The 24,563-nt window shown below is 49.2% G+C and overlaps 2 protein-coding genes across 6 annotated transcripts in view; both read left to right on the plus strand.

The window, feature by feature from the left end:
- Positions 1-24,563, plus strand: part of LOC105477808 (monoglyceride lipase) — a 137,094-nt gene that overhangs the window by 57,229 nt on the left and 55,302 nt on the right. The window lies entirely within an intron of this gene.
- Positions 495-1,032, plus strand: LOC105477807 (large ribosomal subunit protein uL23). Its single transcript, XM_071092306.1, has one exon. It carries the CDS (start codon positions 511-513, stop codon positions 979-981), a length of 471 nt encoding a protein of 156 aa, XP_070948407.1. The 5' UTR covers positions 495-510; the 3' UTR covers positions 982-1,032.

The following is a 24,563-nucleotide window of genomic DNA, read 5'->3' on the forward strand; positions in this document are numbered from 1 at the left end:
GTTTGTGTATTTCATCCAAGACGTCAAATTTATTGGCATACGCTTGTCCATAATATCCTCTGTTATCCTTGGACAAGTTACTGGAACATTACTGAGCTTTGGTTTCCTCATCTATGAAATGAAGGTATTGAAATTTCTACCTCATAAGTTGTTGTGAGGAGTAAACAATAATTTAGGTGTAGTGTTTTTCAAAGGTTCTGGCATATAGCATGTATTCACCTGCTCATTATTATTACTGATGGCCTCACCACATTCCAGTTACCTGCCAGAGACATGTACTGAAAAGTGTTTGAATTCTATTTCTTAATAGCTAAAACCTGGCCGCATTGGATATTGTCAAAAGCATCATTCTGAGACTTTAAGTTTACAAATTGCTATTCTGTTTCTAGAGTTAAACTTGCTTCAAAATTTATTTGAGAACATTTTACACTCTTATGGAACAGAGTGCCCCAGGGCTCTGATAGTCTGTAATTTCTTAAATAATCCGTTCATTCGGACCCTTTTCACAAGATGGCGCCGAAAGCGAAGAAGGAAGCTCCTGCCCCTCCTAAAGCCGAAGCCAAAGCGAAGGCATTAAAGGCCAAGAAGGCAGTGTTGAAAGGTGTCCACAGCCACAAAAAAAAGAAGATCCGCACGTCACCCACCTTCCGGCGGCCCAAGACACTGCGACTCCGGAGGCAGCCCAAATATCCTCGGAAGAGCGCCCCCAGGAGAAACAAGCTTGACCACTATGCTATCATCAAGTTTCCGCTGACTACTGAGTCTGCCATGAAGAAGATAGAAGACAACAACACACTTGTGTTCATTGTGGATGTTAAAGCCAACAAGCACCAGATTAAACAGGCTGTGAAGAAGCTCTATGACATTGATGTGGCCAAGGTCAACACCCTGATTCGGCCTGATGGAGAGAAAAAGGCGTATGTTCGACTGGCTCCTGATTACGACGCTTTGGATGTTGCCAACAAAATTGGGATCATCTAAACTGAGTCCAGCTGCCTAATTCTAAATATATATATATATATATCTTTTCAAAAAAAAAAATAATAATCCGTTCATTCACTCTTTCAAGAAGTGCTTACCATGTGCTTTCACTGTGGGATAGAAAGAGGAATGAGACCATACTTCTGCCCTTGAGACTCTCACAAGCTAAGGTCCAGCCCCAAATGTGTTTTTGAATTATTTGATCCTTGCCACGAATCATGAAATATGGAATTTTATGACTGCCCCATTGATTAGTGAATTGTTTACAATCTTTGGAACCAGGCAGGCAAGAATGTCACCTTGCCTTTGCTACTGACTGCTTATGTGACCCCTGGGAAATTTCCTAACCTCGCTGAGCCTCCATTGCCTCATCTAACATGATGGGTGCAATAGTGCAAATATTGAGGGATCAAATAAATCCAGGCTCCATGACAGGCACCCATAGATGGTGATGGTGATAGTGATGGTAATATTGGTGAGAGTGAGGGTGATGGTGATGATGGAGAATATAAGGAAGGTAAGCCTTAAAGGATAATTTCCTAACTAGTTTTTTTGTTTTTTGTTTGTTTTGTTTTGTTTTGTTTTTTTGATAGAGTCTCGCTCTGTGGCTCAGGCTGGAGTGCAGTGTGGTGCAATCTCGGTCCCCCACAATCTTCCTCCTGGGTTCAACCAATTCTCCTGCCTCAGCCTCCTGAGTAGCTGGGATTACAGGGGCATGCCACCACACTCGGCTAATTTTTGTATTTTTTGTAGAGATGAGGTGTCACCATGTTGGCCAGGCTGGTCTTGAACTCCTGACCTCAAGCGATACGCCCACCTCAGCCTCCCAGAATGCTGGGATTACAGATGTGAGCCACTGCGCCCGGCTGTAACTAGTGTTTTTAAAGAGGTAAACTAAGGCTTCATATTTGAAAGAGAAGATCTCATTACAAATATCTTTTGTCACAAAAATTTATGTCATATGGTTTTACATTGATTATGGCACAACTGACTTCCAGAATCCTCTATAACGAACCAACAAAGCCACTGTCTTCGGAGTTCTTTGATGCTGTTTTTGAGGACACAGCACCCTTCGTAAGAGTGCTTCTGCTTGACTGATAAACAGGCCAGGAAGGCACAGTTGGGAGGCGACCCTGTGTGCAACTGAGGAAGTGGATTGGGGCTCCCGCTCAAGAAAGGGGTTTGGCAGATTCTAAGGAGAAAAGAGCCAGGGGCACTACGAGTGTTTTCTGGGTACGATTTACTTTCAATAAGGCGTGTGTCTACATAGTTAAAATGGGAAATATACACACAACATTTGCAATAAACAGATTCAACAGCTATTATATGAGAACCTGTTGTGTGCTGGGTCAATGCTGGGTATGGAATTAGGAAATCACACAGACCTGGTTACTGCCTCGGAGAATCCATGGAGACAGACGTACTTCAAGAGCAAAAGTAGTTGGTGGGGGGCCATTATGGGGGTCTGGCAGAAGTGTGCATGGGACGTATGGGGGAGGGAGGGAGGGCCCAGACTACCTTGGGGAGTGATCATAGGGAAAGATCTTCATAGGACATAACATTTGTGACTTTGGACAAGCTACTAAACCTCACTGAGCCTCAGTTTCCCCACTTGTAACTCTAAGTCATAGTTTCTACCCGGTGAAGATTAAATGAATATCTTAGCTGCTGGCAGAGTGGCTGCTGGGCACATAGTAGGTGCTCAACAAGCCCCCATACTGTCCTCTTTCCCAACACACAGATCCCTGCTCTCCTCACCACACATTAGTCACTGGCTGAGAAGAGAAACTTTTTTTTCAGTTCCCTGAAATTAAATAGACAGCTCCCATCTTTTCTATAAAAAGTTCATGCTTCCCGTGTTAGCTAATCTGAAGTGATGCGGCCCACAGTGTGGCTGCTCCTGCAGGAATGCTCTTCATCAGCCTTCAGCGACGTTGGGGGTACATGTTTCTGTTCTTTTACCCACTGTTGAACTGTTTTTAAAAATTTGCAAAGTGATTGCTGTGGCAGGTACAATGTGAACCCCGAGCTAGTCACACGGGAATCGGGCACGTTGTTCACTCAGCTTCACTGAAGTGACAAGAACACGTGGCTCTTCCGAGGGCCGCAGCAAGTGTGCCGTCTGAATGCCGAATTGCAGTTCTGTGTTGGAGGCTTTGGAAGCCACATGGACGCTCCTGGAGACCCAGCACCGTCTCTTCTCATTCCAGTGCCCAGCGGCCTGATAATTTGCCACCTGGTTATCTTTCAGAAGGAATTTACCCCAAAGGCGTAGTTATTCATTCAAAATTATTCATATGGTCTCTCAGATGAAAATATTTAAGGTTTCCTGGTGAGAAGAAAACAGACATCACTCTAGGTCCCCAGAAGAAGCCGTTTCTGAAGTGTTTGAATGAGTCACTTGTTGGAGGAGAAAAAAAGTCAAATTACTTACACGTGATCCTGTGTTAAAAAGAAAGACTGAATAATTCTAGGAAAGGAAATTCTTCTCGGCACCAGGGATGCTATTTGCTGTGGTTCAGGAGCTGAGAAAAGATGTAGCTAATTATAACAGATATGTAGGTTATATTTGGGTGTAGAACAAATACATAGTCCTTGTTGTCTGAAAGGCCTGAATTTGAGTCAGTTTAACCACTTATTTGCTATGTGACTCCAGGCAAGTTACTAACCTCTCTGCACCTCAGTTTTCTCATCTACAGTAAGGGATGAGTCAAAGTCTCTTTCTACCCCATAGGTTCAGTAGGGGGATTAACAGGGAATTAAATGAGCTCCTCTATGTAGGGGGCCTGGCCCACAGAGAGTATTCCATAAATATTGGCTATGTTGGGGTGACTGCTTTTTCGCCTTAGGAAAACCTGATTCGACGCCAGTTACAGCTTCATGCTAACTAGTGTGGCTTCCAAAGTTGGAAAGTGATGTAATATTACCTATGTCATAGAGTATTGATAAGAATTCTCAGAGAGAGAGATGATACTCATATTAAATATTAATTAATTTTTATTATATGCCTGATTATCCATGCAAAGCTTTTCAAACATTGCCTTGACCCTCATTACAGCCTTGGAATAGGTGTGGTAATTATTATAGATGAGGAGAGCACGTGAGCTTCCCAAACATGCACCTCTTCTCACCCACAGCAGAGCACAACTGCGGCCCGGGCCTCTCCTGGGGACTTTCTGTTCTTCTCTTTTATTCCGCACCACAAGCATATGGCCTTGATATCTGTATGCCCATTCTGCAGGCAGGGAGACATAGTAAAGTCATAAGGTGCTGAGAGGCCAGTGGGACCTCTTCCACTCCAGGTCTGCAGCCCCGTTCGCTCCAGCACCACTTCTTCCCCGAATGAGACACAGGGTTGCCCTTCATCCTCAGGCTGTTAGGCTTCCTAGAGCCCCAGGAGTCTGTGGTGGGAGCAGATGCTCACAGAGGAGGGTGTGTGCCCCTCCCAGGGCCCATCTTTATCAAGTCAGAGGTGGGTTCCTGAATCTGAGAGGAAAGGGGAGCACAACTGGGGGTGGTATTCAGGCAACTTCAGCATCAGGCATGGGGTGCCACCCAGAGAGGCCACGTGATGGGCATTGGGGATTTGCAGCTTAGATGGTGACATACAAGCTCTGAGAAGCCAGAGGAGCGCCTGAGAGCCGGGAGGGAGGAGGGTGGAGGTGGAGCCTCTTATTTCCACCCGTGTTGAAACCTGGATCTTCCTTTCCTATGTTCTCAGCACGCAGCTGAGACTGCATACTGAGGTGGGTGTAATGACTATGGCGACATCAGTAAACTTAGTTGCTCCTTGAGGACAAGTCCCATCTGCAATTTAGCCCTATGTCCCCCTCCCCCGCACAGTGGTTCTGTCTCTGGGAGAGTTTGAGGACAAGAGGGCAATAGGAAAAGGAGAGGCGGCAGGGAGGGGAAGGAAGGAAGCTCAGTGAGGTGGCACAGAGGGAAGGACCCAGTGGTCGAGCTTGGGGCACAGGCAGAGGTTCACTCCAGCCAGGGTCAGGGGCTGGGTTGGCCTCAGGACAGGTCCAGGTGGGGCTCCAGGGAGATGTCCCCACCCAGGTTGCTTGGGCAGGGTCTGAGATCCAGATGGCCGTGGCTGCTGCGGCACACCCCTTGGCGAACAGCAGCCACACCCCTGGCATGCTTGTGAGGCGCTACCGTTCTGCTGAGGCAGAGCTGGTCTTGAGCCTGAGGATCCCCTGCTACCACAGCAACTGGGTACAGTCCAGTGTTTTCTGTGTCCAACCTGGCTTCATGGGACCAGAGGGTGAGAAGAAAACAGACATCACTCTAGGTCCCCAGAAGAAGCCATTCGATCTTTAGCAGTAGTCTCTATCACCCTCAGACTGGCATCTTCAGATCCATCTTGGAGATGATATACCCTCTGGAGCCTTTTCTTTCTAGCACACCTGTCCCCTGGCTGCTGGGGCAGCCTGGACCTGCCGGTGCATGTCAGTGCATGCACACTCACCACACACCTGACACCCTATGAAGCCACACCGCTGCACCCTGCCTAGGTAATAAGGACCTTGCATGGTTGGTTTTTTTTCTATCTCCAAATACTGAGTATTTCCCTAAAGACATTCAAGGAGGGTCGATCACCCATCTTTCCCCAATCAGAGTGACACACTGTGATCCAGCACACATGGAGATCAAGGGCAAAGCTGGGGAGGCTGCCATGGAGGGAAGGCAGAGTCTGGAGTGACACTGGGTTCCAGTCCCAGCTACAGGGCACAAACACAGACCTGGCCTGAGGCGTCCCCATCCCATCTCCTATCTGTGAAGTGGAGATGGTAATAATGGTACCTAGGTATAGAGCTCCCATCTGTAAACTTACCAGTGATAAATTGCTTAGAACAGGCCCTGGCCCAGAGCAGCATGCAGCAGGTGCACCTGTTACTATGTGCATACGCATAACTGAAGCTGCAGCAGTGACCAGAACTGCTCTCATCTGATGGTCACTGACAGAGCAGTGGGCCGCAAGGAAGCCTCCATACCTTCCTTTCTCACTGTACAAGGGTCAGGGACAGATTTTGAGGTCCCACCAGTTGGTGGCAGGTTTGGACCCGGATCTCAGGCCCCAGCTCCCAGAACCAGGTTCTGTGCACCTCTCCCCACACATGGAAACAGCTACCTTGCCCATTTCGTAAATTAAACTTCAAAATCACTCTGGCTGCAAGTGGGCCAGAAGAAAGGGCTCCTCAAAGGAACTTTAAAACAGGTAGGGCCGGGGCTGGCTTCGCTTTGACACAGCCCTTGAGAAAGGCTGAGGGGTTGAGGATGGGCAGAGTCTGTCTTGTGAGCTGAGCCTTTCTGAAGTGGGAGCTCAAACAGCATGTGACCAGGAAATGGCTGGCCCACCAAGAACTAAAAATAAACGGCTGTAATGCTGCCAACCGTCAGGGCAGGCGGGGAGGATGCGGAGAGCTCGCGAGCAGAGCAGTGCCCAGCGGGCACCTCCTCACAATGAAAAAAGAACCGCATGCCGGCAGACAAGGTGCTTCACGTGTCACTAATGTGGAAGTAATAAACCACCATGCACTGTCAGGCTGCCCTTTCTGAAGGGCTTCATATTCTTTATTTAATTTAATTTCATTTTCCAAGGCAGGTAAAGCCATCGTCATTTTCATTTTACAGGAAAGAGAACAAGCTAGGAGTGGTAGAGCCAGGATCAGAATTCCAAATCACAGCTCTATTAAGCTGTGTTCTCAGTGTCTAGGTTTCTCCCCTGTTAGAGATAAAGGGAGAAATTAAAAAGCAAATGGAGGACTCAAACCTTGCATGGGATCCTCAGACGCAGTCACAACTCCCTGGCAAGTGCGCTGGGTACACTACGCATATTTAGTGCTTGTCTGGGCATTTGAGAATGAAGCTCTGCCTGGAGTCCCTCCCCGGAGAGCTGGGCTCCCAAGGGCCTGGCTGGTGAAGCCAGGAACCGGACATGCCGGGAGGGAGGCAGCCTGCGTGGTAGTCCAGCTCTGCCTACGGCCGGCTGTGCGCCAGCCCTCTCTGTGCCTCCATGTCCTCACCAGCCAAAAGAGGAAACCAACAGTAGCTTTGTGATAGACTGGTGTAGCCCAGTTGCTTAGGGGAACACGTGGACACACACACAGAAGGCACTTGAAATGCAGCTTGAAGGGCAGTTTGCAGTCTCTGGTCCAGGCGGTACAGAAGTGGCCTCTTTGACTGCTGTCTCTGAGTGTTCTGTGGCTTCTACCCTGGCTGTGGAGGTTAGTACTGCTTGCTGGAGAAGGAGAAGCCCTGGGGAGTCCTCCACCTGGTGCCTCAAAGCTTCTCAACCCCACCCTAAACTAAGCCAGCACCCGCAACACAGTGGCTCTGACAAGACACAGCAGCAGGGGAGAAGCCCAGTTTGCCCAGTGGGCCCCGGAAAGCGAAGCAGTCCCGTCATCAGCACCCCCAGAACTCCCTCCCAGGCGGTAGGCCCCTTGCTAGTGCGAAGGGTCCGGATGGCCACAGGGAATTGTAGGTTCTCTGAACACAGCAACCGGGGCCTCTGCTCTGCACATCCATGTGGCACCTTGCTCATAGCAGCTGCTCAGTGAAGGCTTGCAGAATTACAAGGCATTTCACAGAAATGACAATTTCTTTGGATATGCTCAAGTTCACACTCGTGAATCTTGTATGTGTGGGTATGAATTTGGCCTGGAGGATGGGCCCTGTTTAAAGAAAATCAAGTAACGCTTGCCGAGCTGGAAAAATCCATGACTTCTGTGCTAATAATTTTTTTCCATGGATCACCCCATTTAATCCTATGGCAGCAGAGCGAGGCAGGCAACGTCCCTATGGAGGAAACAAGCTCAGAGATGCTGCGTGATTTTTTCAAGCTCACACACTCATCAGGGGGCAAAGTCGGACTGAAATTCTTACACTCTTGCACGTTGCTACAGTTTTAACTTTTGGGAAGATGCTTTGGGGTGCAGAGCCGCAGGTTCTATCAGACCAGCCCCCCAGTCAGTGTTGTGCCTCTGAGCAGCCTGGCGTGGGGTGCAGCCCCCAGGCGAGTGGCCCTGGGGTTTCTGCATCATCTGACAGAAGTGCCGCAGCGGCTCCAGGAATAGCTTGCGACGTGCAGTCTGTCGGGGGTGCCGTGCCAGCTCCTCACCTCGCCTTCTGCCAAGGCTCTGCTAGGAGATGCTCTGACTCCCAGAGGTGGCGCCTGAGCCTGGCCAAGGGACAGAGCCAGCGTCAGGGCTGACTCCAGGGGGAGAACAAGTTGCTTCCATCTTCATTCCTCAGCACCCGTGTGCCCTGTGTGGCATGGTGTGAGCCCAGAGGGGTTGGTCCCCTGTTGACAACTGGAGCTTAGCCCAGAGAGTTCTGTTATGTGAACCTGCTGGGCACAGGCAGAATGGCCTGGCCCACTGTTTGTACCTGTGTGGCCAGGACGGTCACTTGACCTCTCTGAGCCTCAGGTTTCCCATCTATATGTTAGGCCTGAGGCTTCCTATGGAAACGTTAGCTCATAGGACCCCACACAAACTCAGTGTCCCATAAACAGACGCTTCCATCCCTGTGTGGCTCTGCCCTTCCCTCCTGTCCGCTTTCCTTTGCTTTTCTTTGAAAGCTGTGTGCACATCCAGCGCCCTCCCTGCTACACCACTGGCTTCCTTTCTCCAACACAGAAAACCAAGCCGTCTAAGCAGGGCCTGCCCACAGACAGTCAGTGTGAGAGGCAGGGGCCAGCTGCCTCCTCCCCAGAGTCGTGGAGAAGTGCTGGATCATTCAGGCCCCATAATCATAATTATTTCTTTCCTCAGTTATTGTGCAGATGCCACCAGACTGGAAAAATCACTTAAAGGTTTTATTTAGTGGAAGCTTTCTTACCAAAAAAGGAGGATCATCTGAAGGCCAAAGGGACCGATTCCAAGGACCCTGTGTTGAGTGAGGGAGAAGGAGCTGGGCTGATCTGAGCAGGTGGGGGCTCTACATCAGACCCCTCCTTCCTCCCAGTCCACACAAGAACCAAGAATCTCTGAAGTCATCGGGATCCCTGGGCTCAAAGCATCTCTATAAAGTGGCACTGCTTCTGTGAATTACATTCTCTCTTCCCTTCCTTGGAAAATGACCTCTAAGCAGGCGAAGGTGCAGGGAGACATAAGAACTTGCCCACAGCCGAGATTTTTAAATGACTGCGGGTGAACACAGACATCCCTCTTGAGCACGTGATTCAGAAGAGACACACCCACCTCCACTGAGCATCTACTGTGTGCCAGGCATGGTGCTGAGAGCCTTGGTCACATCAGGTGTGGTAGGGGACCAAGGGAGGGGTAAGGACAGTCCCGGAGAGGTTGGAGACGTTAGCCAGGGTCACACGTAGCAGAGAGAAGGACTGAGAGCCGCCTTACTCTGTGTGTCTCAGTTGCTGGGGTCGCACAATAGGAGAGCTGGTTTATAATAATGGATGCTGTTAGAAATAGCTGCCAGGGCCGGGCGCAGTGGCTCACGCCCGTAATCCCAGCATTTGGGAGACCGAGGCAGGTTGATCACTCCAAGTCAGGAGTTCGAGACCAGCCTGGCCAACATGGTGAAACCTCATCTCTACTAAATACAAAAATTAGCCAGGCATGGTGGCAGGCACCTGTAATCCCAGCTAGCTACTCAGGAGGCTGAGGCAGGAGAATCACTTGAACCTGGGAGGCAGAGGTTGCCGTAAGCCTAGATCACACCATTGTACTCCAGCCGGGGCGACAGAGCAAGACTCTGTCTCAAAAAAAAAAAAAAAAAAAAAAAAAGAAAAGAAAAGAAAAAAAAAGAAAAGAAAAGAAAAAGAAGGAAATAGCTGCCAGGAGCCCCCAGAACATCCTGACCTGTGAGGGTCATGTTTACAACTTACAACCAGTGCACTTTTGCACATTTTCAAGAATGATATTTTTCTCCCTAGCAATTGCTTGTCATGACATGATAAATTGACCAATTCTCCTATTGTTTGTTATAACACACATCTGATTTTTAAAGGCCCTTTAAAAGAGCAAGAGAGAAAAGAAAATTACAGGTGGCTTCCCCCATTCTCCTTGCTTGGTACAGCCGAATTGTTGGGAAAGGAGACTGGCAGTTTGTCAGCACTAACAACAGAACACACCGTTTAATTATACAAGGCTCAGGGGCTGCTCTAAGAGGGCCAGGCTGACCTAGGCTTCTGTCTAGCTTGAAAAACTTCTAGCTATTGACTTTTTACAAGCTTTTTCACATCACCAAGCTTCATTCATGTATTTATTCATTTATTCAGTCTATAATGTATTAGCTTGATGCCCAGTTACCAACACCACACATGGTGCGAGGCACAGGAGATGCAGCTGTGAACAAAACAGACACAAGCCCCTGCCCTTGGCAGACCATGAGCAGCAATAAATGACTTTAGGGTATGTCCATGGGAGATAAGTGCCACGAAGCAAAATAAAACCTAGGAGGAGGAGGGTGGGGCAGTGGGGGCAGGGAGCCACGCTCAAGCTGCTGGCCCCACTGAGAAAGTGGTAGTTGAGCAAAGACCCAAAGGAGGCAAGGAGGAGCCTCACAGATGACTAGGGGAAGAAGGGGCGGCCAATGCAAAGGTTCTGGGGCAGGAGGGTGCCTGGCTCATGAAGAACAATCGGGAGACAGGAGTTGAGGTGAGAGGAGGGCACCGTAGGAGAGGAAACAGAGGTGGTGTGCAGCTGGCCACGCGGGGCCCAGAGATCCTCAGTTTTATCCTCTATAAAACAGGAACAGAAGCCCCCAGGCAGCTGCCATACAGATTTGATGAATAACATCAGCCAAGTACCTGCGGGTGTGCTAGGTTCCCCACCAGTGTGAGCAAGTGTGCGTTCCTTCCCGGCGCTCCCATATCAGCAATCCGTTTACAAGGTGTTGGTGACACGTGGCTGAACACGACTGGGTCAGGAGGATTCAGATCTCCTGAATTCTTGGATTCAGATCTACCCTGGTTGGGGTCAAGAAACGCTCTCTCAGAGGCAGGTTCCCCCAGCTTCATGACACTGTCATGGCTTTGTTCATTGTCCCCAGGGCTCGTTGGGTGCTTTTTCTTTTAGGGAGTTCAATGAAGAGTTTCTTTCTCTGGTGTAGTCAATTCACTTGGAGTTAAATTTCCTGCTGGAGTTGGCAACTGGGCATCTAGCTAATCTCAGTGGTCTTTGAAAGCAGAGAGTTCCAGAGCTAAGTCATCAATTTCTTGAAGTCAGAAGCCATCTCACTGGTTATATACATATATGTGTGTATGTGTGCCTGTGTGTCTGTGTGTATTATATATTATATACAGGTGCTGGGATATGCCTAAGGCAGTTTCTAATTTAAAAATTAGAGATCAATAAATATATATAGATTGCTGCCTTCCCGACTGAGCCAGTAGTTACCACAATAATGCTGCATAACAAATACCCCCGAAACTCAACAGCCTAAAACAACAACTGATGCTTTCTCCTGTGTCTGTAGGTCAGCTATTTTAGACTGGGCTTGGCTGGGTGTGGCTCCAGGCCTCAAGTTGGTTTAGCTCTCTCCATGTGTCTCTCAGTCTCCAGCAACAGTGGGCTAGAAGAGTCATGTTCTTTTTGAGACAACATGAGGATGGTGATGCTTTTTAAAGTCTGCACTCAAACTTTCTTGCCATCACTCTGTCCACCTTCCATTGACCAAAGCATGTCACATGGCCAAGCCCAACATTTATTTACAGGATGGGGACAGTGGGGACAGGTATTCCTCGCCTGGTGGGAGGACCTGCAGGGATGTGTGGCAAGAAGCATGGATGGAGGAGGTCTTCCTAGGAAGACGAGGGCCCGTCCTGCTACTGACCTAGGCCTGCGTCATCAAGGGTAGCAGCCATAGTGGTTTTAGATAGTATGTAGGCAATCACTTTTTTCTTATGTATATGTATTTATTTTACAATTTCTATATCAGTAAGGAATTCAGTTTGGCTGCTAGAAATAAAGACTAGTTGTAACAGTCAACTACACAAGAAGAAGGTTTATTTCTCTTCTGAAAAGAAGTCTGGAGATGGGCCACGCCTGTGTTTGAAAATGTAGGTTGTATGTGATTCAGGTATATTAAGGCCAACACATCAGGAGAGGCTGCCATTGAAAAGAGAGTTTGTTCTTCTCAGTTCCCAAGAGAAGGGGCCACAGCATGCCACGGGGGCTTGTGGGGAAGCACCAGGGCTAATCAGGAGGCAAAGGGAACAAAGAGAAAAATTGGAAAAAAATCTTTATTGTGGTTTCCATGGGAAGGGATGGGTGAGATGGGGTGAGCAGGCTTAGAAATAGCCAGATTGAATAATTTTGTGGACTCTGGGGTGTAGGGGCTGTCTGGCATCTGGCCCTGGCGTGATGAAAGCAGAGAAATATTGGCCTGGAGTGGAGGTGTGGGCTCTGGACCAGTTAATTTGCATAGGAAAGATGTGCTTCCCTGTAAGAACTTTACTATCTCTAGTAATTGGCTAGCCCTAGAACAGGTAATTTCCCCAGTCAGCAAGGCCTTAGATCTCAAAATATCAGAATAAAAAGACATCCTTAATGCTTGGGATAACAGCTCCATTATTTTATCAAGAAACCAACTTCTTCTATCTGCTGCCCAACCTTTAGAGCACACAGCTTCATTTACCTCTTTGCCCAAGATGGCTATAAGAGTTCCAGCCATCACATTACATTCATATTTCAGATCTAAAAACTGATACCTATCTTCCACTTAAGAAGCCTTTCTGGAAGTTCCATCTATCCATGTCATCCTGTATCTCAGTGGCCAGGAGTTAATCACATAGCCACACTGATTGCTCGGGAGGCTGGGAGGTAGAGTGCTCTGCCCAGGCACGTTGCCAGTCTGAATAGTATCAGGTTTCAGTTACTAAGAAGAAAAGAGAGAGTGGATATTGGGTAGACAAATGGCCATCTCCACCAGTTACTCTGTGTTTACAGGAAGTGACAGATTTTCTACAAACAATAGTCATAGAAAGTGTCTTTGATAAATACATCAATTTAAGGGGGCGAGGGAACATGAGTATGTAATTAAGAAGTATATTAGGTAAATAATAATACAGGGGGTGTGCGAAGATTGGGTGACTCTGCTCCATATGTTTGGGGAGATAGAAGGTTGGATGCATTCTCTAGGGCCCGCAGTGGGGCCACTTGTCCTGGTTCGGAGCAACAGGCACATGTGCCAGTGTCCTGGTGGCACTGAGTCTCGCCGCGGCATGTGGTCCGCCCTTGTGACCATGCACCTCCCACCCACACTCATTCAGAGGCAACCTTCTCCTTGTCCTTGTCACTGAAATACCCACTGACCTACAACTGGCATATGTGTCTCCCATGTTTGGGGGCCTGCAGCAGTGGATTGCTGGGTAGGGGAAGGAGCTGAGACCCCAGAAGGCAGGGTGGGTGGGAGAGGCATGTTATCCTTTATAAAGCTGTGAGCAAATGTTTAAACCCTTCTATTTCTTTAAACACCCTCTTCCTCCTTCTACAAGAACATTGAGTCTAGCTAACGTGAACAGTTTCATCTTTGGTTTTTCCCTTGTTCCCAGGTCACAGTAGCTAATGAGAAGTGAAATCATTTGAATTCAGGTTTTATCTTCTCCTTTTCTCTCTGGGGTTGAGCAATGCACAGGGCATCCCCTAGTTGACGAGGCTGTGTGGGCAAAAAGAGCAGCCCCCACATTGGCAAGGACCTTTCCCCCAGGGATGCCACAGCTCATGACTGCAGAACCACAAAATGCCAAGAAGACAAACATAAAACATCCCTACCATCTCGTGGAAACCCGTGTTCCTCCCACACGATCCCTTCGCTGAGGCGCTAGGTGAATTTGAAAGGGAATGCCACGTACCTAGGGAACGCTTCCCTCTAAAGAGCCTGGGACACGTTGGCATGAGCACACACACCTAGAAATACAGCTCCCAAGACACGTACCCCACACCCCTCTCTGATGACATTCTCGCTCTCTGGTTTGGTTTTCTCAGCAACTGAGTGGGAGGCACATGGGGAGGCCACTGAGGCCTGGGCGGAGATCCAGTGTGAAACCTACACTTTCTTGCCCTCCGACAAGAAAAACCCGTCCTCCTGCCTGACCCAGCCTCGGGAGCACACCTGTAGGCGCCCCCGACTGGCACCAACAGCCTGAGTGGTGAGAACAGACCTAACGGCTGTGGATCCTGGCCCGCCAGCCCCCTCTCCTCTCTGTGCCTCAGCGTCCACCCTGGAGAAATGGACACAGGCAGTACTGCTGCCTAGTGGGGCTGTTGCAAGTACTCATCCAGTGAATGTCGGTGAGGGGTGAGGCCCTGTGTAGAGTTGAGGCGCGTGGAGCAGAAGGGGAGGCCACTGCCTGAAGAACGGCTTGCAGTCTTAGAAGGCACTGGTGTGGAGCTTTTGATAGATCTGGGTTTTTTTTTCTTTCTTTCTTATTTTGCCTTTTGTGGTTGTGGGGGTGATAGCAGGACTGATTCCCTAAAAGGGAGAGATTTTCTCACTTAGTCTAAGCACCTCCTTCTTTCCAGGGGAACTGGGAGTGAGCTTGGTGGGGAGTGGGTGGCAGTGCTTGGCAGGTCGTGACCTCTGAGTTCACAGAGCGAAGCCCCTGCCAAGGAGGAAGCTGCAGAGTGAAGCCGGGGCCTGGGTGAGCGGGAGGCTGTGGCCTCCTCTGTAGAGTGCAGTGTCAGGCCCCAGCGGGCCACCACCCAAAAGTGATCAAAACAGAACAGGGTGCCAACAGAAACAGCTACTGCAGCTACAGAATGGGCTAGGAGTGCAGGGCGCTGAAGGCTGTGATGAGGCTCGTGGGAGGAAGTGACCCCTGAGGAAGACAGGGCTCACATCTGGTGCCTCCCATGCCAAGTCAAGGGTGGGAATGGAGACTCATCACCAAGGACGTGTGTTGGGGTCCTGTGGGACTGGGGGAGACCTGCCTGTGCTCTGGACCAGCCTCCTTTGCCATCTCTAGTCGTGTGGCCTTGATTCAGTCATCGGGCTGTTTCTGAGCCCAATGCAGAAGGAACATTTGTAGATGGAGCATCTCCTGCTCCCTTTACCCCCTGTAGACTGTGTGCCGACCTTATTAGTGTGGCCATTTTAAGCGAGGAAAGTGAAGGCCACAGAGGTTATGTTGTCTGTGCACAGCTACCCAATCACAGAGACAAAGCTCAGGCCCTGGAGTGCCTGATGCTGATTCGATGAGGCAAGGTCTGCAGAAGTGCCCAGCACGTCAGTTGACATGCTGGTAGAATCCATGGAATGTGACTGCGGGAACAAAGAGCTATGCCAACTTGGAAACCCATGGGCAAGGGCCATTTTGTGCTGGGACAGATGACCTCACACCTAACCCCTGAGAACATCCCTGGGTTCTGAGACTACGTTAAAAACTGGTCACGTCAAGGACCCAGCATCAGCAGGGAAAGGGCACATTATCATCAATATGGTCTGCTTTGGGTGAAGGGAATTCACTGTTCACACCTGCAGCCCCTCACCTTTCCGGAATACTCGCCATCCCGGTTGCAGGAGAGTGACTGAGTGATAGGCTCCGAGAGACGCTGGGGAGGTTGCTCTGCAGCTTTCCCTGTGTCATTACTTCTCTTCTGGCTTCTTGTTTTCTTTTGGGGCTTCTTTTGTATTTACACCTTTGACTATTGTGTCTCCCATTTTTGTAATGATTCCTCTTATAGCCTTCTGTCCAAACGAATCAGGTGTTCCTTTTATAATACAATAGTAGAAAATCTTTTTTTTCCCCCTGTGCAGGACCATTGACTCAGAAAAAAAATCAATCAAGGGCACAACAGAATGACTAAATGGAGGGTAATTTCTTTCCCCTCTTAGAAAAATATAGCCACTTCCATGCACATTCACTTTAGATTAAAGCAGGAAAACTCTACCTGACAAACCCCATGCTAGGTACATTTCAGGTTGTGGGAAGAGACGGTAAGGAGGCAGCCTGAAAGTGGTGGAAGGTGAAAGACCCGGGGCTGGGGAAGCTCAGCCGGTTTTGGAAAGGGTCAGTTATTGGCCTGTGGATTTTGGAAAGGCTCCATCTGCCACTGTTTTCCTTTAAATGCTCACTTGACCAGGGATGCCATATCTCTGCTTGCTCACTAAAGGGATCCGCCACATGTGTACAGAGAGATAAACCTCATTATCATGAAAAGTTGGGAACAACTCACATGGCCATGAGCACAGGAAGAGTCAGATAAACTAAGGTACTGTCATCCTTTGCCATGATTAAAAAGAAGGAGATGGGTCTATAATTCTGGCTATGGAAAGGCCTCCAAGACCTGTTGTTAAGGGAAAAATATAAAGTGCTGTTTATGGAAAGAAAAAGAAGACCATAAAACAAAATGACAGCCTGGCATGGTGGCTCATGCCTGTATTTCCAACACTTTGGGAGGCTGAGGGGGGGTGGATCACTTGAGGTCAGGAGTTCGAGACCATCCTGGCCAACATGGTGAAACCCCATCTCTACTAAAAATACAAAAATTAGCTGGACGTAGTGGCGGGTGCCTGTAATCCCAGCTACTTGGGAGGCTGAGGTAGGAGAATTGCTTGAACCTAAGAGGTGGAGGTTGCAGTGAGCCGACATTGGCCATTGCACCCCAGCCTGGATAAGAGTGAAACTCCATCTAAAAAAAAAATTGACACAGAGCTGAGACATGAGTGTGAGTGTGTAGGAAAAAGTCTAGAATACACATCAAAGTGAGATAATTGGTCACCTGAGGGAGTAGTGAGACTGCGTTCATGTATTTTGTTACTTTAAATAACAACTTGTAAAGCAGTAGACGTAGTGCATGTTAACCAAGCATCATTTATGGCTTTTCACCTGCCACAGTTCTTGACCTCTGAAAGGCCCACCTTAAATTGGAAAGCCCAGATGCCCATCATGGTAGAACTACCCTTTTGGCAAGAGCCACAGATTCTAAAATGAAATTCTCTGAGGGACAGTTTCAATCAAGCCAAAGGTTGGTTGGTTGGTTGGTTGGTTGGTTGGTTTTTGCTCAGGTACATCTGTGACAGTAACCAGTTAATCAATTAGCTACAGCTGTGTAACAAACCACCCCAAAACTTACTGGCTTCAGACAACAGCCATTTATCTAGCTCATGATGCTTCAAGCCAGTGCATGAGTCTGGGCTCAGCTGGGCGGTTCTCTCATCTCAACTGGGCCCCTCACACGTGTGTGGTCAGCTGCAGGTCGCATGGCAGCTCTGTGTCTGGGAATCATCTGGCTGCTGGCTGAGGTGACAGATGCAAGAAAGTTGGCTGGGATGTGTCTCTGATCACCCAGTCAATTAGCCTGGGCTTATTCACCTGGTGGCAGCAGGGTTTCAAGAGACCAAGCAAAAGATGCAAGACCTTTCAAGCCCAGGCTCAGGCCTGGCACAACATCACCTTTGCTGCATTGTGTTGGTCCGAGCAAGTCACAAGCACAGACTCCAGCCTTGCTGGGAGGAGCTGCAGGGCACTTTGCAGAGGGGCATGGACAGGGGCAAGGGGAAGGAGAAGGGAGAATTGAAGCCATTTTTGCAGTCAGCCTACCGAATGACTGAGAGCAGTGTGTTTCAGAGAAGGCAACAATGGCGGAAGATAATGAAAACCATTCCTGGGAGCTATTTCTGATCACTGCTTTTCTCCATTCCAGGGATGTCTCAGTGATAGTTGTGGTTGTCTTGATGCTGTAATCCAGACCCCCAGAAACACCACTGCTCTGGCAGGGCTCTGCCAGATCAGTGATCCTCACCTCTGGTCCCTCCACACACACAACTCATTCATTTTCACATCCTCAACTGCCAGCCTTGCCCCTGGCACATCCATTTAATGCATGAAGGCACTAACTCCAATTACAGTGGTTTCTCAAGACCAGATATGACTGTGGGCTGATTCAGAGCCAGCTGATTTTGTTTTCATGCTTTCTGTACTGTGCATATGTACAGTTGCATTTTGTGGGTGGGGAAGTCTTTTTCCCCTCATGACAAAATACCAGTTCATTGTAGAAATCTTGGAAAACCCAAAGGACAAAAAAATTAGCCTTAACTCAATTACCCAGAGACAAACGGTACCCCATTTTGTGGCATATCCTTTCAGTGGTGTGTGTGTGTGTGCCAGTGTGTGTTTGCCCGGGAGTGGAAATGACTGAAACCTGTGGTTTGCCAACAGAATGGACATCTGTTCCCTGTGAGTCCCGGAGGGCCTGGCCTCCACCTGCTGTTTGGGGCTTTCTCAGTTTTCTCCACCGCGGTTCTCTCTCCCTCGTTTTTGCACTACCCTCTGTTTTTTAATAAGCTGCTTCTGAAGTTAGAGAATGAGAGTGCAGCCTTTGAAGCGTGGCGGGAGAAGATGTGGAGACCATCTTCTTGACTGCGCAGATGAAGAGGCAAGTGGCCTGCCCAAGGCACCCAGCGAGCTGGGGGCAGAACTGGATCTCAGTTCCTAGCCCAGTGTCCCAGACTACCTTTTATGGCCTCCTTGTCACTCAGATGCCTTCTCCACAGCAAACCCAGAAGAAACGGTGCCCTGATTTCACCAGGAGGCGAACGGGACACAGAAGTAGCTTTCTCAGCAGGGAGGCTGTACCCTCACCCCCACAGTCTAGTCCCCACACTCGGGCAGAGGAGTCCCTTCAGCCCAAGTGAGACCATGGCCCTCCTCAGCTACCACCCCCTGTGGCTCCCACCTCCCTCGGGGTCAAAGTCAAAGTCCCCAAGAAGCCTAAAAGACCCCCGTGACCTGGTCCCATCTCTCCCTGTCCTTGGCTCCAACTCACTGGCCTCCCCTCTGTTCCCACCTACTGGGCCCATTGGAGTCTTCAAACTTTCTGTCCCCTTTGCTAGGAACATGTGTCCCAAATGTCTGAATGGCTTGCTCTGTCACCTCCTTCTGGTCGTTACTAAAATATCACCTTCTCAGCTAGGCCTCCTCTAAAACAGTAAACCCCCTCACATAACACACATACACACGCACCCCATACCCGCTCCCTCCAGACTACCAGTGGTCAGACCCACTTTAGATTTTCTGTGTTTCTTGTCTGACCCCCATCATGACGAAGATCTGTGCTCATCTTGCCAACTGCTGAATGCCAAACCCATCCCCCCAGCACACAGCAAGTGCTCAGTGAAGAAAGGATGAGTAAAAGATGGAATGTGGAATGCAGGAGGGCTAGAAGTAAAGGAGTACAAGAGGGCACTGTGCACTTTTCCTTTTATGATGAACGGTATCTGAATTTGTAAATTCTAAGTCCTTACAGCAGAAAGCTCTGGGAAACATTTGCTTTATTTCTTTCCATCAGAAAATGGTGTTTATTTGGAGATCTTGGCTGGATGCTGCACTTCCCAGTTCTAATGAAAATGTTCTTTATTTCAGAGTGATAGGGAGGTTCCAGGATGAAGTTTTCTGATCCAAAGTCAAGACAGTCACTAATAAATAAATAGAAGAGTTGAGAATTTGAATGAATACATGGAGAGTCTGTGGCATGCCAGGCCCTGTGCCAGCCCTAGAGAGGAGTCCTCATTCCGGTGTCGAGAGGCTCACACTGCCCAGATCACAGGCATCTTGACACATTGCCAAACCCAGGCTTCAGCATGCTTAGTAAGAGAGTGATCAGGGTTGTGGACACAGAGAAGAGGGAGCACTCCCTGGGGAAGAGGGCAGAGGGCAAGGTGAGGCTGCACAGAGGATGTGCTATCTACAAGGGGTTTTGAAGGTTGAATAGAAGTTTGTGAGGTGGGCAGAGGGGCATCATTCCAAGCAAAGATAATTACATTTGCAAAAGAACGGAGTCACGTGGCAGTGAGAGGTGTGGAGGGAGCTGCACACCACCTGGGGCTGTTGGAGCATAAATGGAAAGACTCCATGTGTATGAGTCGGCTAGGGCCAGCATAACAAAATAATCTACAGACTGGGGAGCTTCAACAGCAGGGATTTATTTTCTCACAGTTCCGGAGGCTGAAAATCCAAGATCAACGTGTTGTCAGGGCTGGTTCCTTTTGAGGCCTCTTTCCTTGGCTTATAAGTGGCCGTCTTCTCCCTGTGTCCTCACGTGGTCCTCCCCCTCTAGTGTGTACGTTTGGGTTATAATGGATTAGGGCCCACCCATATTAACTTCATTACCTTGGCAAAGACTTTGTATCCATTCGAAGGTACTGGGGGTTAGGGCTTCATTCAGCCTGTGAATCTTGGGAAACAGCTCAGCCCGTAACACTGTAATGGGAATCTTTCTCTCTCTCTCTCTCTCCCCCTCCCTCCCTCCTCCCTCCTCCCTCTCCCACCTCTGTCGTGTGTTCTGTCTCTCTGGGGTATGATCAAGGACGGAACAATGTCAACAGACTGTGATGTGTAATCCTGAGTTGAGAATGACTCGGATTGAATTCGGATGGTCCTCTGAGTGCCAGGCGCCTCTTTGTGGTGTGGAGGGGAGGCCACCCGAGTCTGGATAGGCATGCTTTTATGGAAAAGCATTAAAAAAGCACAGCCCTGCCCGTGTTAGTCAGATCCAGTGAGGGGAGTTGTAAGTTGTTGTACAGTTGTTTGGGATTACTTTCAACACTTGTCCTAGAATGCTTCTGAGTCTCTTGCTAATGACTTTTCCTTTACTTAAACCAGATACTGCGGCTCCTCCCCACGTGAAATCCCACGTGGACTTGGGAAGAAAGAACATCTGTCCCCATTTGGCTCATTTCAACACCAGGTCCCCGAGTGCCAGGTTGTGGCCAAATCCTGTTCCAGTGGGAGGACCCCCTTCCCTAGGATGTGGCTGAGTCACCTGTTTGTGCAGGCTCAGGAGTCTGGGAGCCACCCCAGGGACAACAGGTGTGGAAGGAGAAACCCGCTCCAATCACGGTTTCTGGGCATCACCTTGGAGACAGCCGCTGAGGAGCTCAAATAGGTGTTACCGTGGAAGCTCGTGTCCCGAGGGAGTCTGAGATTTTCTTTCCCAAGTCTGTAGACAGCCACTTGATGGAAGTGATCGTTCCTGTGCCCATTTGGGTTGGGCTGGACCGGAGACCCTGGGCTCACAAGTCTCCGTTACCTCTAAGCTGCCCTGGAGGGAATCTCTTGTTCTGTGACTTAAGAAACCACAAGCTCTTGTCCTGATGAGTTCTCTTATTCTTGAGAATCTGTGAAGGGCCTGGTACTTTCTCGGTGCTGGAGATACAAAGACATCACAAGGCATCCTGCCCCTCAGGAGCACACAGTCCAGTGGGGGTCTGTAGGAGACCCTGATTATGCCATCCTGTGATAACACTGGAGTTAGACCTCTAGACGCACAGGAGAAGGCTGGGGTTTTTCTAGGGAAGAGCTGAGAAGTGCAGATGTTCCACAGGGTGAAGGGGTATTCCCGATGGAGCAGGTGTGTGTGCAAGGCCCGGGGTGTGCAGGAGTGCAAGGATGGGTGAGTGGGTGCTGCCTGGAGGCCTGGGATAGTGGCCTTGGGTCACTTCCCCTGAGTCCCAGACCAAATCTCCAGATGTTCCCAATAGCCCATCAAAGAGCAGGCACTGAAGAGGGGACTGAGGAGCTCCTTACGTCCACTTAGGAGGGACAGACACAGCACGAGAGAAGGGAACATAGACAGGGACACACAAAGGCAGACACAGAATGACCCACTTGTGACCTCAGGTGACTCCATCAGCAATCGAGAACAGGGCTGAGTCACTTGTTTGTGCAGGCTCAGGAGTCTGGGAGCCACCCCAGGGACCAGCTTCCTAGACCCCATCGCCTGAGGAAAATTCAGGAAGGAGGAGGAAGGGGCAGGGTTATCTCCTCCCCAGGCCCACAGACTGAGTGGATCTTGTGGAATGCACTGGGCTGGAGGGAGAGTGGGGGCTGGGGGTGGGGAGAAAGGCTGGAAGGCGGGGGAACCAGCCCCAGTAGACGAGAGGGAGACTTCCTACAGGAGTGGCAGAAGACAGGAAGGATGGCATGCATGCCTTTGGAGGGAGTGGACGCAGAGGGAGACGGAAGAGTGGAATGTGAGCCTGCAGTTCTACCCCCATAAAGACTAGAGGGCCAGGTTGGGAGGGGACATAACTGGTTCCAGACAGGTGGGAAACGTGGGGGTGGGATCCAGAGCCAAATGACACAAACCAGCCCAGGGATCACACCAGGGTGTCTTTAAGTGTTCCATGTGGATGAGGCCTCCAGGGCCAGAGAGAAAAGGATGGGCAGGGTGGAGAAGGGAAGATCGTAGGGGTAAAGGGAGACCACCTGGGGGCAGATGAGGCAGGGTGGATCTGTGAGCCCAGGACAAGAGAGTGCTGTGAGCAGTGCAGAGGGGACTGCCATCTGCCCAGGAGCCATGAACGGCTTGGAGGCAGCCAGAGCCGTAGGAAGGACGCTGTGCAGAGCTGCCACGTTAGAAAACTCAGGGGCCATGGCCACATGTTTGGGGCTTGTTTTCTCCCTGCAGGAGAGTCCGGAGGATGTGCTCATTCCCGCTGGCCTCAGTTCCATCCTCACAATCCCCGGCGTTCTCGCAGTCTCCTCTTCCCCAGCCCGCCTGGCCGGTGCTGTTGGTTTCTCAATCTTCCATCTCTTCCATTTCCACCTTCCTTGTTTCTCTCTGGGCCCCCATCTCCCAAGCTGCTGTCTCTCATTCTATTCAAACTCTGTTCTTCACTTCAGTAAAGTCAAAATAACTTTTGTTAACATGGTGCACAAAAATATAAAGTTCCAGCGCCAGTCTTGTGAGGGGTCAGTCTGTTGTGCAGCCTTCCCCTTCCGTGCCCCGCCCCTGTGCCATCTGTCCCCACTTGCAGGGATGGCAGGTGTGACATCAGTACAGAGGCTGGGACTCTTTCAGGGCACAGCTTTGGGAAAGGCCTGTGTAGCCTAAGCAGGGCGGCTGCATCCCGGAGGATGGATGGACACTGCATCAGGAACCCCAGCATCCTGAAGCAGGCTTTCTTTTTTATTATTGTTATTCATATAAATGTATGGGGCACAAGTGCAGCTTTGTTACATGGATATATTGCGTGGTGGCGAAGTCTGGGCTTTTAGTGTACCGTTCCCCGAGCAATGTACATTGTACCCACAAGTCATCTCTCAATCCCCCACCCCCCATCCTTCCAGCCCTCCAGTGTCTGTCATTCCACCTTCTATGTCGATATGTGCACCTTATTTCACTCCCACTACAGGTGAGGACATTCGGTGTTTGACTTTCTGTGCCTGAGTCATTTCACTTAAGATAATGGCCTCCAGGTCCATCCACATTATTGCAAATGACAGGATTTCACTCCTTTTGAGGTCCTAGTAGCATTCGATATATAAATGCACCACCACATTTTCTTTATCCAGCCATCTGTTTATGGACACTCAGGTCGATTCCTGCAAGGATGAAGTATGAAAGGTGGAGGAAGGAAGAGTAGCATTTTTTGGGCGCCTACTGTGTGACAAGTACTTTCATTTGCCTCCTCATTTAACCCTTTCAGCAACCCACTCAGGAAATACCCTGGCCCCTGATGGCGACTTCCGTTGATGGGGAAACCAAGGATCATAGTGGTGAAGTCATTTGCAAGGTCACACAGCTACAAAGTAGCAGCTGGGGTCTGTCCCCGGATCTGATGCCATTGCCTGTGTGCTTTCTGCTGCCTGCCAGGGACTCTGCCAATCAGCAGGTGTATGACAGAAGCATATATATTAGTCAAAACACAATCTCTGTCATCTGTTTCCTAACCCAGTTAGAGGTGATCTTAAGGACGTGGACAGCGTAGTTTAGGATCAAATGTTCCGCAAAATCTGAGTCAGGTCAGGAATTTGCCTAATTTGACATATTGTTTCCGGCCCCTTTGACATTTCCCTTCATTTGGTTCTAAACATACAGTATGGGAGATTTTTTCCTATTAAACCTTTTCCTGGGCTGTAAAAGCTCGTGGGGTTGCTGATCTTGTGGAGCTCTGCAGTTTGCCTCAAGCATTCTTTGGACTTCACAGAGCATCCTGTTATTTTGTTACAGACTTAATTCCTTGATCTCATGCATCCTATCCTGGAAGTTTCTAGTGGCAAAAGCCTCTCCCCACTCCGCAGCTGTCACTTATTTATAAGCCAGAGGCACTTTCTGTATATTCAACTTTCATCAGAGAGCTCTGAGAGAAAGGTCTGGCATTTCTGGATGATTCTGGCCAACCCAGAGCTGCACAGAGCCCTAACATTTCATGAGAGAGAACATCAACAGGAGAATGGCCACTGTGGGCATGACACGTGGCAACGTGATCACTAACCCCACAGAACCAGCCTCTTGCCACTCTCTGAAACCCAGATCGTCATCCTGCAGTGTGATACAAAAGGAAGATCATCTTGCTAGATGCCAAGAACTGTAGTTATGACACTTTTTGTCATGCTGTTTCCTCTTATTTATACAGTGGAGAGTAGGATGTTTTCAAATAAACCTTCTAAATATGAAATCCTGAGAATGCATTACTTCGAAAATGCTGCACCGTTAGCAGCCTTTTAGTTGGTTACATTATAAAGCATGTAGTAACAGCTTAAAAAAAAAATCTGAGTCGAAATGTGTTTCCAGAGCCCATATGCTAAATTCTGGCATCTTTATACCTTTTTCAAGCTGTTGTCAATTAGTAAAGAAATTAATTTCTGCCTTTATCTTTCTTGT

Source organism: Macaca nemestrina, chromosome 2 (genome assembly GCF_043159975.1).
Source record: "Macaca nemestrina isolate mMacNem1 chromosome 2, mMacNem.hap1, whole genome shotgun sequence".
Lineage (NCBI taxonomy): Eukaryota > Metazoa > Chordata > Mammalia > Primates > Cercopithecidae > Macaca > Macaca nemestrina.

What these genes read in the sequence shown, in the direction of transcription:
- LOC105477807 (XM_071092306.1), top strand. Translation starts at nt 511, where the DNA reads ATGGCGCCGAAAGCGAAGAAGGAAGCTCCTGCCCCTCCTAAAGCCGAA.